Source organism: Hemitrygon akajei, chromosome 8, assembly GCF_048418815.1.
Source record: "Hemitrygon akajei chromosome 8, sHemAka1.3, whole genome shotgun sequence".
NCBI classification, from domain to species: Eukaryota; Metazoa; Chordata; class Chondrichthyes; order Myliobatiformes; family Dasyatidae; genus Hemitrygon; species Hemitrygon akajei.
The window spans coordinates 36,519,502-36,539,455 of NC_133131.1; the positions used below are offsets into that span (position 1 = coordinate 36,519,502).

At 38.1% G+C, this 19,954-nt stretch overlaps 1 protein-coding gene across 7 annotated transcripts in view; it reads left to right on the forward strand.

Annotated features, from left to right (window-relative positions):
• Positions 1–19,954, forward strand: part of mtmr4 (myotubularin related protein 4) — a 139,041-nt gene that overhangs the window by 57,654 nt on the left and 61,433 nt on the right. For all 7 annotated transcript variants that reach the window (XM_073053604.1, XM_073053607.1, XM_073053606.1 and 4 more), the window contains one exon: positions 12,799–12,888. In XM_073053604.1, the coding sequence (XP_072909705.1) occupies positions 12,799–12,888 (90 nt within the window). The remainder of the gene's footprint in view (positions 1–12,798; positions 12,889–19,954) is intronic.

The following is a 19,954-nucleotide window of genomic DNA, read 5'->3' on the forward strand; positions in this document are numbered from 1 at the left end:
TCATGTCCTATTTGATGGATTGCAGACTATCTGTATTGGAGGAGAATTTGGGTTGACGGTTTATGAACTACAGAAACTGTGTGTATATATAGCTCGCCAACTCTATGTTTGATAAAAGAGAAAGCCCAGATTAATAGGTTGTGAAATAGAATAGAAATTTGTGGACTGAGAGCTGGCATGATACGCAAATTAAAAACTGGCATGTGCAGATCAGGTGCTCGATGTCTACTTGCATGGTAAATAGAAGATTATTTAAAAGGCGCGTTCATTATTAAGTTCCAAAAGTATGCAATCCTGTACGTGGACCTTGTGTGAATGTGATCATGGACATAAGTCAATTTTGAGCACTACCTGGCAATGTTTCTTAGCTTTGCATGAGTGCATAATATGAAACAAGTTCCCCTCTGCCAGATACCAGCAGAGTATATATGCTGAGATATGTTTATTTTCATGGTAAGTAATAAAAAAAGTACAATGGATTGTACAGAAGTTATTTATTTGTTGTAGAAGCAGAAGTGATTATTGCAGTTTACACAAGATTAATTCCAGCTCCAATCTCTTAATTATTGAATAACTAATATGGAATACTGCATTCATCTGGTAATTATAGTTATATATTTAAATATAGTAATTGCATAGGAACTCTATTAATCAACCTCAGTTTAAATAGAAATCATCAACATTAAGTGTAATAATTCATATAAACACGGATCACTTGAATGCACAGAATCTACTTAAGTTTGGTGCATGACATTCAGAATATTGGGTGTATATGATGCATGTAATCTGTTGTACTTTCTACAATACTTTGGTTCATTCTCTGCCTGCCTAGTGTTTATGTTTCAAATATGAATATTCTCCTTCCTGGCGCTTATTTCTCCAAGCAGTCAAAGTGCTCTACCTGCCCATTCACTTCCTCCCTTGCCTCTATTCAGGACTCAAAACACTTCTTCCAGCCAGGCAGCACTTGACCTGCAGATCTGCTGGGGTAATTTATTGTACCTGGTTGCTCCCGATGCGGCCTCCTTTATTTTTGGTAAGACCCATGGTAAATAAGGGGTCCACTTTGAGCACCTCAGCTTCATCCGCCAAAAGCCGAACTTCCCCGTGGCCCAATATTTTAATTCTGATTCCCGTTCCATTTCCGACGTGTTGGTTCATGGCCTTGTGCCACGATGAGGCCACACTCAGAGTGGCGTAGCCTCCAATCTGATGGCATGAATATTGATTTCTCTTCTTGGTAAAGAAAATTTCTCCTCCCTCTCCCCTCTTTGATTTTCCCCACTCTAGCTTCTTACTGCTTCTCACCTGCACACCTCCCCAGGTGCCTGTTCTTCTTCCCTTTCTCCTATGAGTCCTCTCCTATCAGATTCCTCTTTCTCACCCACCCGCCCTTTATCTTTTCCACCCACCTGGCTTCACCTATCACATTCTAGCTTTCCTTCCTTTCCAGTCCCGAAGGATCTCAGCCCAAATGATCAATTGTTTATTTCCATGGTGCTGCGTGAATCTGCTGAATTCCTCCAGTATTTTCTCTGTTGCTGTGAATTTGCTGCATCTGCAGGATTTCTTGTGTTTATGAATATTCTTTTGTACTTTTCAATGATTAAACCTGTACCAGCACTTGATGGTCAAGAAGAACTAGATTAGCCTTATAGCTTCTTGCAAGATATTTTGTATAGGGGTTTTGACCATATCTGTTACCAGTCTTGCTTCCCAGCTTGCAATTACTACTTTGGCAATATGCTTTTTGTTATGCACACTATTGACAATTCTTTATCATTATAGGTCCATCATTCAAAATGTTCTGCAGCAAGATATCCCAGTTACTAATAGGGGTACATTAAGCTGGCTCCTTCTTGATAATTCTTACTGATCTGCACTTAACTGGCTGGGTTGGATGCAGAGAGCTAATAGAATTAAATGCATCTATCTGGCATTGAGCACAGCATCTCTGGGTTTTAATATATGGTTGTCCTTGGATGGAAGTCATCCAATAACGTATGATGAGGGACACACTAGCAGGGGTTCCCAACCTTTTTTTAATGCCATAGACCTGTACCATTAACTGAGAGGTTCCCCCTGGTTGGGAGCCCCTGCATAAGAAGCTGGGCTCCTCCATGTGTCAGAATCCGTGATGCAGTTTTCAGCTTTTTAAATGTCTAATGTTCAGAGAATATAGAATGTGCTGAGCAGAAGAACAGGAAGTCCTAGTTCATGTCAGAAGTAAGAAATGGAGTAAGAAGGATTGAAGTTTTTCAGTCCAGCAGGAACTTGATTTTGGGCATTATCAGTTCCAGACTAAAGGTCTCGTTTCTATGCTGAATGACTGGGGAATAAGGTGCAGACAGGTATGGGAGTGATAAAGAAGAAATTTGTACTCAATTAGATAGGTTCAATTGAAGGACTGAGAAACAAAAAAGTTGGTTTAGAATGCATGTCTGTAAAAACCCAAAGTATGATGTACAAGACTGTTGAATTTTAACTCTGTAGAATTATGATGTAATGTTGACGACAAAATTGAAATTTGAGAAAGGTATAGAACTTGGATCAGTACAGCACAGGGACAGGCCCTTCACCTCATTCAAATTATTCCCATCTTTCTGCACTTGGTCTATATCCCTCCACTTCCTGTTCATGCTGTTTGAGTGCCTCTTAACTGTTAGCATATTTGTTGTCACCACTTCCCCTGGTAGCACATATCAAGCACCTACCACTCTGTTTTACCTACTTTTTTTTTTTAAAAAAGAGCTTTGCAAATCTTTAAACTTTCTTCCTCTCTCCTTAAAGCGATGTCCTCTAGGATTTGTCATTTCTACCCTGGGGATAAATACTGAGTATCTTTGACTATTATTATATATGCTTTGATCAGGTCACCCAATTAGCCTCTGATGCTCTAGAGAAAATGATTTATTTGTTCAACAACTTCTTGTAGCTAATATTCTAATCCAGACAAAACCCAATGACCCTTCTCTACACCCTCTCCAAAGTCTTCACATTGTGTAGTTATGGTCACCAGATTACAGGAACAGTACTGCATATGTGGCTACACCAAAATCTTATGCAACTGCAATATGACTTCATGAGTCTGTGCTCACTCTGATCAGTGAAGGCAAGGATGCCACGTGCCTTCATTACTGACCTTTCTACTTGTATTGCCATTTCTTGGGAATTATTGACTTGCAGTCCAAGATCAGTCCATTCATCAGTGCCACTAAGGATCCTGCTGTATAGGTGCTTAATATTGCAGAACATGATGTTCAGAAAATAAGTGGAAAGGTTTAAAGAAAAAGGTGAGGGCAGCATTAATTAAGGAAGTGCTGGAATGAGAAGATGTGCATGCAGTGTCAAATTGTTTTGGTAAGGGTTAAGAAATCTAAGAACTATCATGCTACGGGGGGGGGGTATTTGGTTATTTGGAGAGATAGTGAGGCAAATCTACAATGTATTACAGTGTTATGGTAACTTATTAACAATGTTAATTGGAATAATGGCAGAGTGAAGGGTATGGAATGAGAGGGCTTTTTGAAATGTTTTGGGATGGTGAGGAAGGAGGCATTGTTAAATCTAGGTGGTGGGTCAGCCAGTTGGAATGAGTATCAGTAAGAGATCACTTGGGAATCAGTAATCAATGGGTAATAGCATTTAGATTGGGTGGAGACCAGGAGGATTGCAAAATAATACTTCCAAATTAAAGGCAAGTTAACATCAATAGGATGAGAAGAGACAGTGGATAAAAGTAATTAAAGATAGATTTTTAAAGAGGTATATTTTTTCAAGCAATAATTAAGTTCATTCTTTGAGAGAGAACGATAAGGAATCAAACTGAGAAATCCCCAAATGAAAAACGAAAGAAAATGAAGCAAAAGAAAAGAGGGTCTGAGGGAACTGCTTGTCAGGCCCTGGGGATGTATCCAGCCTGATTTGCCTCAAGACAGTAAACACCACCTACTCTATAATCTGCATAGGGTCCATAACGTCACTGCTGCTTTGCCTCACTTCTATAGATTGTGTCCCAAGTAAATATGGATGCAAAAAAGTTATTTAAGTTCTTAACTCATCTCTTTTGGCTCCACTCATTGATTACCATTCTGACCAATTTTGTCCCTTGCAATCCTTTTGTACTCAACATATCTGCAGAATCCCTTTGTCTTCATCTCATGCCGCCTTTTAGCCTTGCTGATTTCTTAACTGTTCTATTGCATTCCATAAGACCCTCATTTGTTCTGGCCTGTGATACATCTTTTTATTCTTAACCAGGACCTCAATATCTTTTGAAACCCAAGGTTCCCTACACCTGTTATCTTTACCTTTTATTCTTCCAGGCACAAAGCTTTGTACACTCAAAATTTCACTTTTGAAGGCCTCCAACTAGCCAAGTACACCTCTGCCAGAAAACACCCTGTCCCAATCCACACTTGCCAGATCCTTTTTGATATAATCAAAATTGGCCCTTCTCTATTTTGGAATCTCAAGCTGTAGAGCAAACATATCCTTTTCCATATTTTAGTTTGAAAGTAATGGCATTATAATCACCAGATGCAAAGTGTTCCCCTGCACAAACTTCTGTCACCTGGCCATACTTATTCCCTAATAGGAGATCAAGTATCACATACTCTCTTGTTGGGCTTCTCTGTACTGATTAAGGAAACGTTCCAGATCCCAATTAGTCCTTTTGCAGTATGGGAATCCCAGTCAATATGTGGACATTTAAAGTCACCTGCTGTAACAACCTTGTGTTTGTTGCAACAGATCTCTCTACAGATCTGTTGCTCTAAATCCTTCAGACTGTTTGGTGGTCTGTGATATAGCACCATTCACATGGTCATTCCCTGATGGTTCAAGTATCTCACTCTCTCATTGGGACTTCTACATACTGATTAAAGAAACTTGTCTAAACATATTTGACAAACTGTATCCCATCTAGTCCTTTTCCTGTATGGGAGTCCCAATAAATATCTGGAAAGTCAAAATCATGTACTATAACAACTTTGCGTTTCGTGCAACAGTCTGCAATCTCTCTACAAATTTGTTCCTCTTAAATCCCTTGGATTGTTGTGGTCTGTAATCTAGCCCCATTAGCGTGATCATGCCTTTCTTATTTCTCATTTAATAGACAATAGGTGCAGGAGTAGGCCATTCGGCCCTTCGAGTCTGCACTGCCATTCAATCTGATCATGGCTGATCATCCACAATCAGTACCCCATTCCTGCCTTCTCCCCATATCCCTTGACTCTGCTATCTTTAAGAGCTCTATCTAATTCTTTCTTGAAAGCATCCAGAGAACTGGCCTTCACTGCCTTCTGAGGCAGAGCATTCCATAGATCTACAACTCTCTGGGGGAAATTTTTTTTCCTGAACTCTGTTCTAAATGGCCTACCCCTTATTCTTAAACTGTGGCCTCTGGTTCTGGACTCCCCCAACATCGGGAACATGTTTCCTGCCTCTAGCGTGTCCAATCCCTTAATAATCTTATGTTTCTATCAGATCCCCTCTCATCCTTCTAAATTCCAATGTATTCAAGCCCAGTCGCTCCAATCTTTCAACATATGACAGTCCCGCCTTCCCGGGAATTAAACTCGTGAAACTACGCTGCACTTCCTCAATAGCAAGAATGTCCTTCCTCAAATTTGGAGACCAAAACTGAACACAATACTCCAGGTTGGGTCTCACCAGGGCCCTGTACACCCACAGAAGGACCTCTTTGCTCCTATACTCAACTCCCCTTGTTATGAAGGCCAACATGCCATTAGCTTTCTTCACTGCCTGCTGTACCTGCATGCTTACTTTCAGTGACTGATGAACAAGAACACCTAGATCTCATTGTACTTCCCCTTTTCCTAACTTGACACCATTCCGATAGTAATCTGCCTTCCTGTTCTTGCCACCAAATTGGATAACCTCACATTTATCCACATTAAACTGCATCTGCCATGCTTTATTTTCGGTCTTGGTAGGGGTTAGATTCTTTTTTTGTAATAAAATGCTCCTTTACCTCGAGTTCCCTTATCAAATCCGGTTCATTACACAACACTAGATCCAGAATTGCCTTCTCCCTGGTAGGCTAATTTCCGCTCATAATGCCTCACGAGATGAGTTCTCCAGTTTGTCCTGACTGAGCACTGTCGTGACATTTTCCCTGACTAGGAATGCCACCCCTCCTCCTTTATCCCTCCCATTCAGTTGCATCTAAAACTATGGAACTCCGAAATATTGAACTACCAGTTCTCCCCTCCTCCAAGTAATGGCCACAATATCATAATTTCAGGTGTTGATCCATGCCGTGAGCTCATCTGCCTTTCCTACAATACTTGCACTGAAATGTGTGAGGTTTAAAGCATTAGTTACACCATGCTCAACTTTTTGATTCTTAACTTTATCAGAGGTCTCCACGACCTCTTTGCTATTTGTTCTAGCACTCTGGTATCCATTCCCCAGCAACTCTAGCTTTAAACACAGCCCCCCAGCCCCCCCCGCAGCACTAGCAAACCTTTCAGCTAGGGTATATTAGTCCCCTTCCAGCTCGGGTGCAAACCATCTCTTCTGTATCAGTCCCTGACTAACGATCCAAAAATCTGATACCCTTTTCTGTAGATGCTGTCTGGCTTGCTGAATTCTTCCAACATTGTGTGTTACTTGGAAAAGTTTGCATTGATAAAGAAGAATTAGCAAGGTCTTGTTAAATGCAAGCTGTTTGGTTGAGCTGTTGGAATTTTTCTTGAGGCTATTAAAGAAAATTAATGCATGTTGCACATGGAAGTCTGCTCAGATGAACAAAAAGGCAGAACTAAGCTATTTTGTTCTTCAAGTCAGCTTTGACTTTTTGAGGTCATTGCTGATTTTGTACCTCAGAGCTGTTTTACCACACTATTACCAAATCACTTGATTACCTTAATATCCAGAAATCTATCAATATCTGTTCTGAATGACTGGGTCTGCATAATCTACTGAGATTGCAAATTTCTAATGCTTCCCACTCTTTTGAAGAAAATTTTCCTCATCACAGTCCTTTACAATATTTTATTAGTTTCTACATAGAAGAATACAGAGTACAAGAATATATAAAAGGTCAAAAAAGATTTTAAAAATAACTACCAATTACATTATATCTGTTCATAATAACAATCTCATTACCCTGTATTTATGTAAGTTAATCAATAGTTATATTGAAATATACTATTTTATTACAAAAAAAGAATCTAACCCCTACCAAGACCGAAGCTCTTTATTAAGGAGAAAAAGAGGTAAAATACCTTCTCATAATAAAAATTAATAATAGCCAATATCTGAATTTAAACAATGGGTTGAAGGTTTTGAAAATAATTCGGAAAAGGTTCCCCACAATGTTTGAAAGTCTTGACGAGATTCAGAAATTGAACAGCAAATCTTCTCTAAATCTAAGCATGACATAATGTTGCATAACCATTGAGCATGAGTAGGAGGAAAAATATCTGTCCATTTAAACAAATGCACCCCCCCTAGCTATAAGAGAGCTAAAGGCCAAAATATGTAAATCAGATACCTTCAGCTTAATACCTTGTCTTGCAACAATACAGAATAGGGCCGTCAGAGAATTAAGCTTAAAATTGACTTGAAAAAGTTTGAAAAACTTCCTTCCAGTATTTTTCAAGATCCGGACAAGTCCAAAACATATGAATTAATGAAGCTTTTCCATTATTACATCTGTCACAGTAGGGAGATGTATCCGAATAAAAACGAGATAGCTTATCCTTAGTCATATGAGCTCCGTGTACAACCTTAAATTGTATGAGGGAATGATGAACACATAGTGATTGAAGTATTAACCAGTTTAAAATTTTCATTCCAAGTTTCCTCAGATATTGATGTCTGTAAATCTTGTTCCCAGAGATTCTTAATTTTGTCTAATGGAACATTCCTTGTCCCCAGTAACATACCATAAATATTAGATATTGAACCATTATGAAAAGGTGTCAAACTAAAAATTACATCTAGTAAGTTCTTATCTGAGCTTATAGGAAATGTGCATAATTGAGATCTTATAAAGTCTCTGATTTGTAGATATCTAAAAAAAAGCGAGTTTTGGGTAAGCTATATTTGGCTGACAGTTGCTCAAATGAAAAAAGGTTTCCTCCAACAAACAGATCCCAAAAACATTTAATACCCAATCTGTCCCATTCTTTTAAAACCAAATTAGTCTTGGAGGGTTTTTAAAAAATTAGAATAAATGGGATTTGAAAGGGGAAAATCTCAATAAACCAATGTTTTTTAAATTATATCCAGATCCTCAGAGTATGTTTAACTATTAAATTATCAGTTTTATCAGTTTTGTTATGTGATAAAGAATTCTTAAAATTTCTAGAGAGGCATATTGTTTTTTTGAAGAGAATAAAAAGGAAGAGACTTCTAATTTTATTGTATGGGATACTTTCAAGGCCTATATTAGAGGACAGATTGTTTCTTATACTGCGAGTGTTAAGAATAAAGCTAATAAAGAAAGAATTGAATTAGCCAATCAATTGAAACAATTAGATCAAAAATATGCTATAGCTCCAGATCCTGTTTTATATAAAAGACGTGTTGAAGTTAAAACTAAAGATGATCTTCTGTTAACATATCCAATTGAAACTCAACTACTTAAAGATAAAACTCAATTTTACATTCACGGAGATAAATCAGGCAAAGTATTGGCCAACCAATTAAAAACTTATGCAGTTAAATGACAAATTAAAGAAATTTGCAAAACTAATGGTGATAGGACAATTGATCATTCTGAAATAAATGATACCTTTAGAGAATTCTATTCTAAACTTTATAGTTCTGATTCCCCTAAAGATAATACTGTAATGAATAATTTTCTAGATCAATTAAATATAGATCAATTAAATATCCCTGCACTTTATGCAGATAATTGCAAACCGATGGATCAACCCTTTTGTTATGAGGAAATTGCTGAGGCTATACGCTCATTACACTTGGGGAAGGCTCTGGATCCAAATGGATTTTCTGGAGAATTTTATAAGGCTTTTTCTTCATTAATTATACCGCAGTTACACTTAGTCTTTTTGGATTCTTTCAAATTGGGTAGCTTGCCTCAATCTTTCTATGAAGCCTCTATTTCACTTATCCTAAAGAAGAACAAGGACCCAACTGAATGCTCTTTATATAGGCCAATTTCATTACTCAATGTTGATACTAAAATCCTTTCTAAAGTTCTGGCTCGTAGGATTGAAAATATTCTACCTTCTATTATTTCTGATGATCAGACTGGATTTATTAAAAACTGACATTCCCATTTTAATATGCACCGTGTATTAAATGTTATTTACTCTCCTTCCCAGGAGATATTGGAACGTGTGATATCCTTAGATGCTGAGAAGGCTTTCGATCAGGTTGATAGGAATTATTTATTTAAAACCTTAGAAAAATTTAATTTTGGACCAGATCTTATTCAGTGGATTAAATTACTTTATCTATCTCCTGCTCAGGTTCTTACTAATTTTCAAAATTCCAAACCATTTAAACTTCATCGCGGAACTAGACAAGTCTGTCCGTTGAGCACTTTGATCTAGCTTTAGAAACCCTTGTCATTGCCTTTTGAGAACCTAATGATATCTGTGGTATTTTAAGGAAAGTTATCACTCACAAAATCTCGCTTTACACTGATAGTATATTTCTTTTTTTTCTCTAATGTTGAGACCTCATTACCTTGCGTACTTTCTTTACTCTCCCGTTTTAGCCAGTTTTCAGGATATAAATTGAACCTACATAAGAGTGAATTATTTCCTTTAAATAATTCGGTATCAATTAATACTAACCTCCCTTTTAAAATTGAGGAATCAATTTACTTATTTGGGTGTAACAGTCACTAAGAATTACAAATATCTGTTTAAAGAAAACTTTCTTACTTTATTGTACCATGTAAAAAGGATATCATTAAATTGGTCACCTCGTTCAATATCGTCGATTGGACAAATTAATTCTATTAAAATGAATATTCTGCCTAAATTTATATCTTTTTCAGGCTTTGTGTTTTTATTTCTAAATCCTTTTTTGACACTCTTGATTCTATTTTATCCTCCTAAGTATGGAAAAATAAATGTCCTCGTTTAAATAAAGTTCATCTTCAAAAATCTAAAAAATTTGGAGGTTTAGCCTTACCTAATTTTAGGTTTTATTACTGGGCAGTTAATACATGATATCTTGCTTTTTAGCTATATTATATTAATCATGCAGACTGTCTGGTATGGGTCTCTTTAGAAGCTAGCTCTGTTACTAAATTTCCAATTATTTCTCTTTTTGGATCATCGCTTTATTTGTAAGTAAACTAACTAATCACAGTCCTAAATGACCTACCCTTATTCTTAAATTGTGTCCCCAGTCCTAAGTTTGAGGAAAAACCATCCTGTCAACCATCAAGTTCTTTGACAATTCAATAAGATCTCCTCTTGCTCTTCCTAACTCGAGAGAATGTATTCCAGTCGTAGTATTTTTTTTTCTCGTAAGGCAAGCTATCCCTGAAGCCAGTTGGATAAGTATTCCTTTGTGGGTAAGAGGACCAAACCAGTGCATGATACTTGTGTGCAATCTTACCGTGGTCCTATCGTCTCAGAAAGATGCCTTGCTTGTGCAGTCAAAACCTCTCATTACAAAGGCTGGCATGCCACGTTCTCTTCTATTGCTGCTGAACTTGCAAGTGATTTGTGTATGAGCACACCTTTCAGAATGTATACTATCCAGTCTCTCTCACTTTATTTGTTATGTTCACTAAGGTCATTGGCAGCAAGAATTGGAACTTGGCTTCATTTATCAAGGTCTGCCTCTGATTTTTAGACTGGAGGATAATTTTCAATATATTCCCTGAGGATTAGTGCTGGGACCAATGTTTTTTTTTATTATTGTGCATTAATAACCATGGGCACAGGGTAAAATTTCCAAATTAGCAGATAATGCAAAGCTTGGAAGTCTCAAGTGTGGATAAAGCAGACAAAATTTAATTCAGAGATAAATGAAATGATGCTCTTCGTCTGAAGAAAAGAGTCTGGGAGTTTACTTCTAAGCAAAGGAAATTATGAAAGACAAGTTGTCTGTGGGGGTTGGTTTGGAAACTAAATTGCATGGCAATTGAGCAATTAAAGAAAGGTTTCATAAATCTTTAAGGCATAAAATCCCAATGGAAAAATTTTTGGATCTATGACTATTTAGATAAATTAATGATAATGTTAAAATGAAAGTTGTCAAAAATAGCAGCATACCTTGGGGTTGGTGCATTTTAGAACCTCAAAGGAGGACCAAGAAACTGCAAAAGAAGGAAGTCAGAATTGAATTTATTGTCATATGCTAAATACATGTGTACACACGTGCAATGAAAACTTTACTTACAGCAGCATGACACTTAGTATCATGTAAGCAGCATTCACTGGAATAAAACAAACATAAATTAAACAATTTTTACAAAGAAAAACATCATTGGAACAAGTCCAGTTTAGTGCCAAGTAATCAAAATGGTCAATGTTGCTAAACTGTTATGATTGGGGTTTTGTCGGTAGAATATTTGACTAAACTAGCAAGAAATGGAAAAAATAAAAACACAAAATGCTGGCAGAACTCAGCAGGCCAGACAGCATCTATGGGAGGAGGTAGAGACGACGTTTCGGGCTGAAACCCTTCATCAGGAGTGTGACGGCGTTTCGGGCCAAAACCCTTCATCAGGAGAAATGGAAAATTATGCTCCTGAAAGATTGCATAGTTCTGTAAATGTCCCTACAGAGACAGAAGAATTTGTAGTGGGAAGTAAGTAAATGGCAGATTATATTTTATGTCTATCTTCACAGGAGGATACAAAATTACTCCCAGCAATACCAGAGAGCCAAGGGTCTAGTGTGAATAAGAAACAGAAGGAAGTTACTATTAGTAAAACAAAAACACTGAAGAAGTTAGCAAGACTGAAAACTGATAAATCCCCAGGAACTTGATGATCTGCATCCCAGTGTTTTGCAAAGGTAGCTACAGAGATAGTAGGTGCATTGGTAATTATGTTTCAATATTTCTTGAACTTTTGAATGATTCCTGTAATCAAGAGTAACAAATGTGACCCCACTATTTATTAAAGAAGGTAGAAAAAAAATCAGGAACCCACTGATGTTTTAAATGATATTGCCTGATGTTAATTGCTGGAATCTGTAATGAATATTTTAATAACAGAACAGCCAAGGCTTTCAGTTGGGACTCTTATTTATTAGTTTATGCTTTTTCAAATACTTGTTGATATTTCAGTCCATTCAATTGAGTTTTCTTTTGAAAGCTCTTAATTATAAACTAATGAATATCCCAATAATTTAAGAAAATGATAATCCAAGGAAAAACAAACTAGTGTAGATGTTAGAAATCTGATATACAAATAGAACATGCTGGGAATTTAGGTAGCATCTGTGGAGTAGGCCAGTTTAGTTCACTTATGTTCCAGAATTGCTGCTGGACTTGGGAATTTCCATCAAATTCAAGCTATGTACTCTGGAGTCTAAACAAAATCTGTTGATTGGGCTATATTGGGAGTTGATCACATGGAATAATCATGTATTGAAATACTTTCAAATTGAGTTGTTCTATGTAGAAATGTCCATTTGGGGATCAACTTTGAAAAGGGCCCCATATTGCTTTTTGATTTTAGTATTGCACAGAATAAAGATGTCAACATTATCACCTTCTTCTAAGCCCACATAGGTTTTTGTACCTGTTGTAGCTCCCAGTTCTATGCATGCCTTGCATGTTCTGTTGTCAATGTCCACCTTGCTGATCTATATCTGCTTTCATTGACAGGGTGAAGAGGGCCCACCCAGTTTGGAGTACATTCAGGCCAAAGACCTATTTCCACGGAAGGATCTGGTGAAGGAAGAGGAGGATCTGCAGGTACTTCTACAGTGATGTTGCTCATGATTGGGAATTTGTCTCTGGAAGCTACTTACTTCCCTTTCTAAATTTGAAATCTGGTGGGGAAGAAGGTTGGAATAGGATTTTGAACATCCTATTATTATACAGTTGAAGAAAGTTAACTATTAACATGATTTTCCAAGGTTTGCTTTTGAAATACTTTTATATTGGTACTTTTCAGTTGATTAAAATAATACCAGTTTTTTCTAAGGTTCAGGAAGAGTAAGCAAAGCTTTTAATAAGGTTTTAATAACCTCATCACTAAAGGCTGATTGGACATCTTTGTAATTTCTATGACATAGAAGCTCTTGTCCAAAGCAATATTAAAATTGGTGTTTGTTCTCACTCTATGGTACAGCTGGTATTACTCTATGGAAAAATAAATCAAATTCAAACTAGTGGTGAATATAACTCGCAGAGCTTCTGAGTTTTGTGATATCTGTTGGAAATGCAGATTTTTTTCCACCAATTTAGCAGATAAAGTTCAAGATTCTCAGTTTCGTTCTTTTAAAAAAAAACACCTCCTTTTCTACTTTATGCAGCCACAGTTTAGAAAATTTCAGGAGTCAGTGAAGTCGAGATTTTGGCAGGGAGTCTTTAAGCACACCTATAAAAGCCGCCTTGTAAAAAGCTCAACATCCCTTGACTCAGTCTTCTTGGTAATCTCCATGTGACAAGATTTGGATCAGGGTGTATAAATACAGTGTGGTGTTGGAAAAGCAAATGAGAATAGCCTGTTATCTTCTGAAGATCAACTCCAAAGATCGGCTACAGGGGGATGTTTCTTGAGGGTGTGATGTAGCATAGATTGTGAAAAGTGCCTAGACAGCAATACAGCATCATTTGACACTGATCTTCAGTACGGTTGGCTCTGTTTATCCTTTTTGTTTAGGATTGTGGCTTGCGTGCTTTCATAAAGTGCATTTGAGACAGAGACAAATTTGTTCAGGCAGCAAAATTTGAGAAGTGTGTTCCATATCTCCCTTGTAATGGCTAACCTTTTAATTAAGTCCAAGGCTGAAATGAGGTTGAAATAAAGCTATGTACAGTGATGGGTACTGCTCCCTCCATTTATCTTGATTTGTGAATTCATGTGGATTAACGGTTCACTGTACTTCCAGAAGATAGAATTCACAGCATTTTGAGGAACAGCTCTTGAGCAACTGAGAAAGCAAATGAGGAAATCATTGACACTGACCGTTTAAGTTTGCAAAAATGGAAGCCAAGTAATAAAGTACCCCTGAATCAAGTGCAAGGACTTGATCATTGCTAAATATGATAAAATATGCTATAAGTGGTCAAAGTTTCAGGCCAGAGACCCTTTGTTATAAATGGAAATACAGATAGAGTTTACGTTCCAGAGGGAAATTGTTGGTGGGATGAATTGGCCAAAAGGAATATCTGTGAGTTGAGGCAAGTTTACATAGGCTAATTGGAGCAGTTAGAGATGCTTGTACTTTGGGTTGTAGGACATGATCAACAGGTCGGGTGGCACAGTAGTGTATCCATTATATTAACACTATTACAGTGCCAGCAATCTAGGTTCATTTCCAATGCCTGTAGGGACTTTGGAAGAAACCTCTTTAATCATGGGGAGAACATACAAAGATATGGGTTAGTAGATTAATTGGTCACATGAGCGTAGCTGGGTGGCAAGTGCTTGTTGGACTGGAAGGGCGTGTTAGCATGTTGTATCTCCAAATAAAATTAAAAGAATGGAAAGGTCAAAGTTGAGCCAATGTCATGGACTGTTAACTTTAGAAGCTACCTATTCTGTTATGGTCAGACGAGTCAAAGAGTGGATGTGCAATGGAGAATTAAGTGGTAGGAAATTGAAACTTAGGATCTCACCTGCAAGTTGAATGCAAAGTTCTCGTCTGATCCATATGTTTCCCCAGGGTCTGATCTATAAATGATTTCCCCCAAGGCAGAGGAGATCATATTGTGTTCACCAAATGTACTGGTTGGTAGTACACCACAATTATTTGGTCTTCTACTTTATCACTACAAATCACTAAATTATTCTAGTTTAGAGATTGATTGCTATTTGAGCATCTTACTGAAAAAGGCTTCTATTTACATGGTACCTGTTGCTACCTTGAATGCCATGAAAGTATTTTTAAAATGTCATTATAGTAATAATGTCAGGATAATATCTATCTCTGCCCTGCCTGCTCCATATTAAAGTTGTATGCTGTTTTGCCAGATTCTTGTTTGTTTTAAAATTTGATCACAAACTTGAATATAAATAAATTTGGAAGAGAGCAGTGATGTAAGTATTGCAACTTTGTTGTGACAATGATTGCAACTTGTTAAATAAAATGATTGGGATGTCATGATAAGGGACTCCACGATATTCATGATATCCATTAAGATATTGAAGCTTTGGCTATTGCTTGATTGACAATTTAGCCATGGAACCATAGAACATTACAGCACAGAAACAGGCCTTTTGGCCCTTCTTGGCTGTGCTGAACCATTTTTCTGCGTAGTCCCACTGACCTGCCCCTGGCCCATATCCCTCCATACACCTCTCATCCATGTACCTGTCCAAGTTTTTCTTAAATGGTAAAAGTGAGCCTGTATTTACCACTTCATCTGGCAGCTCATTCCACACTCCCACCACTCTCTGTGTGAAGAAGTCCTCCCTAATGCTCCCTTTAAACTTTTCTCCCTTCACCCTTAATCCACATCCTCTTTTTTTTCTCCCCTAGCCTCAGTGGAAAAAGCCTGCTTGCATTCACTCTATCTATACCCATCATAATCTTATATACCTCTATCTAAAGTCTCCCCTCATTCTTCTACGCTCCAGGGAATAAAGTCTTAACCTATTCGACCTTTCTCTGTAACTCAGTTTCTCAAGTCCTGGCAACATCCTTGTAAACCTTCTCTGCACTCTTTCGACCTTATTAATATCCTTCCTGTAATTTGGTGACCAAAACTGCACCCTGTACTCCAAATTCAGCCTCACCAATGCCTTATACAACCTCACCATAATATTCCAACTCTTATACGCAATACATTGATTTATAAAGGCCAATGTACCAAAAGCTCTCTTTACTACCCTATCTACCTGTGACACCACTTTTAGGGAATTTTGTATCTGTATTCCTAGATCCCTCTGTTCTACTGCACTCCTCAGTGCCCTACCATTTACCTTGTATGTTCTATCTTGTTTTTTCCTTCCAAGGTGTAATACCTCACACTTGTCTGTATTACGAACTCCATCTGCCATTTTTCAGTCCATTTTTCCAGCTGGTCCAGATCCCTCTGCAAGCTTTGAAAACCTTCCTCACTGTCCGCTACACCTCCAATCTTTGTATCATCAGCAAATTTGCTGATCCAATTTACCACATTATCATCTAGATCATTGATATAGATGACAAATAACTATGGACCCAGCACTGATCCCTGTGGCACACCACTAGTCACAGGCCTCCACTCAGAGAAGCAATCCTCCACTACCACTCTCTGACTTCTCCCATTGAGCCAATGTTTAATCCAATTTACTACCTCACCATGTATACCTAGCAAATGAATCTTCCTAATTAAACCCCCCCTCCCAAAGCAGGACCTTGTCAAAAACCTTACTGAAGTCCATGTAGACAACATCCACTGCTGTCCCTTCATCCACTTTCGTTGTAACTCTAATAGATTTGTTAAACATGACCTAACATGCACAAAGCCGTGTCCCTGTCTGTCTAAATACTAGTAGATCCTATCTCTTAGTACTCCTTCCAATAATTTACCTACTACCAACGTCAAACTTATCAGCCTATAATTTCCTGGATTATTTTTAGAGCTTTTTTTTAAACAAAGAAACAACATGAGCTATCCTCCAGTCCTCTGGCACCTCACCCGTAGATACTGATATTTTAAATATATCTGCTAGGGCCCCTGCAATTTCAACACTAATCTCCTTCAAGGTCAGAGGGAATACTCTGTCAGGTCCTGGGGATTTATCTACTCTGATTTGCCTCAAGATAGCAAGCACCTCCTCCTCTTAAATCTGTATAGGTTCCATGACCTCACTACCTGTTTGCCTTATTTCCACTGACTCCGTGCCAGTTTCCTTAGTACAGGTTTCCCCCACAATCCGAAGGTAGAGCGTTCCTATGAAACTGTTTGTAATCCGAAATGTCGTAAAGCGAAGCAATTACAATTAATTTATATGGGAACATTTTTTGAGCATTCCCAGACCCAAAAAAAATAACCTACCAAATCAAAGCAAACAACACATAAAACCTAAAATAACACTAACATATAGTAAAAGCAGGAATGATATAAACACACACACAAAATGCTGGTGGAACACAGCAGGCCAGGCAGCATCTATAAGGAGAAGCACTCAACGTTTCGGGCCGAGACCCTTCGTCGGTCAGAAACATTGACAGTGCTTCTCCTTATATATTGCTGCCTGGTCTTCTGTGTTCCACCAGCATTTTGTGTGTGTTGTTTGAATTTCTAGCATCTGCAGATTTCCTTGTGTTTGCTCTAATGATATAAAATGTACACCCTATATAAAGTAGAAATATTGTAGGTACGGTGTAGTTTCACTTATAAAACGCAGGATGGCAGCGAACCAAAATCGATTTGGAGGGAAAAAATCGGCGCGTACACACATACACACGTATACGCATGCGCAAACAACTGCCTGCACAAGGCTTCACAGTCATTGTAGTCTTTCTCGGGGTAAACATACGTATAAAGCGTGCGTCTTTTTTTCATAAAAGCAAAAGTCCTCTTTGGTTAGCAAAAACAGGTACTGATGTAAGTCTTTCGTAACAGCGAGTTGTCGTAAATTGAACGTTCGAAAAGCGGGGGCCACCTGTAAATACAGACACAAAAAACCCGTTTAAGATCTCCCCCATTTCTTTTGGTTCCATACGTAGCTGACCACTCTGATCTTCAAGGGGGCCAACTTTATCCCTTACTGTCCTTTTGCTCTTAATATACCTGTAGAAGCTCTTTGGATTATCCTTCACCTTGACTGCCAAAGCTACCTCATGTCTTCTTTTAGCCCTCCTGATTTCATTCTTAAGTATTTTTTGCACTTTTTATACTCAAGTACCTTATTTGCTCCGTTTCCTATACATGTCATGCATCTCTCTCTTCTTCTTTATCAGAGTTCCTAGATATCCCTAGAGAACCAAGGTTCCTTATTCTTATTCACTTTGCCTTTAATCCCAACAGGAACTGACAAACTATGCACTCTCAAAATTTCTCCTTTGAAGGCTTCCCACTTATCAACGACATCCTTGCCAGAGAACAACCTGTCCCAATCCATGCTTTCTAGATCCTTCCTCATTCTTCAAAATTGGCCTTTTTCCAGTTTAGAACCTCAACCCGAGGACCAGATCTGTCTTTATCCATGTTGAAGCTAATGGTGTTGTGATCACTGGAACCAAAGTGTTCCCCCACACACACTTCTGTCACCTGTCCTAACTCGTTTCCTAATAGGAGGTCTAATATTGCATCCTCTTTAGTCGGTACCGCTATATATTTAGAAAACTTTCCTGAACACATTTTACAAACTCTAACCCCTCTAGACCTTGAACAGTATGGGAGTCCCAATCAATACGTGGGAAATTAAAATTCCTACTATCACCACTTTGTTTCCTGCAGTTGTCTGCTATCTCTCTGCAGATTTGCTCCTCCAATTCTCGCTGACTATTATGTGGTCTATAATACAACCCCATTAATGTAGTCATACCTTTCCTGTTTCTCAGCTCCACCCATATGGCCTCGGTAGACAAGCCCTCTAATCTGTCCTTACTGAGCACTGCTGCAACATTTTCCCTGACTAGCAATGCCACCACCCCCACCCCCACCCTTCATCCCTCTGCCTCTATCATGTCTGAAACATCGGAACCCCAGAACATTAAGCTGCCAGTCCTGCCCCTCCTGTAGCCAAGTTTCACTAATGGCTACAATGTCATAATTCCACATGTCAATCCACACCCTCAGCTCGTCAGCCTTCCCCACAATACTCCTCACATTGAAATAGACACACCTCAGAAGATTATTACCACCACACACAACCCTTCTATTTGTGACTTTGCATGAAACTTTAACATTTATTTTCAGCCCCGCTCCACTATATTTCCTCCATTTTCTCCCTATAACATTAAGTCAAGTTTGGATTTTTTGCCAGGACTTCTCCCAGTAACCTGACATACGAGGGAAAATAAGTTATTGACGGTCATTAACATCCCAGATCCGGTTTCTGATTACCAGTATACATCTTTAATTGTCATATCGGGTTTCAAGTTTTTGACTTTAGAGTTGGCTGGAGGTGGGTTGATACTTTGCCCTTTACAGTGAAAGCTAAATGGAGTCTTTTAAAGAGTAGATTGTGGAAAGCTATATTTGACAGTGGCGAGCACTCACAGCTGCTCCTCTTACTAGATAGGCTAGTTTTAGAATCTTATTTTGCATGTTGGTCATGCTAGTCATCAGAATTGGGTTTAATATCATTGGCATATGTTGCGAAATTTGTTATGCAGCAGCAGTGCATTGCAGCACAAAAACTAAATTACAGTAAAAATATACATTTAAAAAGTTAAATAAGTAGTGTAAAGTGAGAAAAAATAAAAGTAGTGAGGTAGTGTTCAAAGGTTCAATGTCCAATCAGAGCTCTGATGGTAGCAATGAGAGGAGGGAGGTTCTGGGTGATGGGAGTCCTTGGTGATGAATGCTTCCTGTTTGAGGCATCGCTCCTTGAAGATGTCCTGAATGCTCTGATGTTAATGTAAACTTATCCATTCCTATGGCCTGAATTTCACTGACTCCTTTATTAGAATGCAAACAGGATTACCTCCATAATCCTTTGTAGTGTTTACAGATCCATGCTCTGTTGTTTCACCTTTGTAATTTTAGTTAGCTTTTTCACTACATATTTTGAACTACCAGGAGATCCCTCCGGTAATATGTTGACTAGAATACCTAGCTGATGCAATTAGTGCAGGAAGAAATAACAGCCAAGAAAATCTCTTTTGTATCTCATTTGTACCTTGAAGTAAATTGAAGCTGTTATGGAATTGCT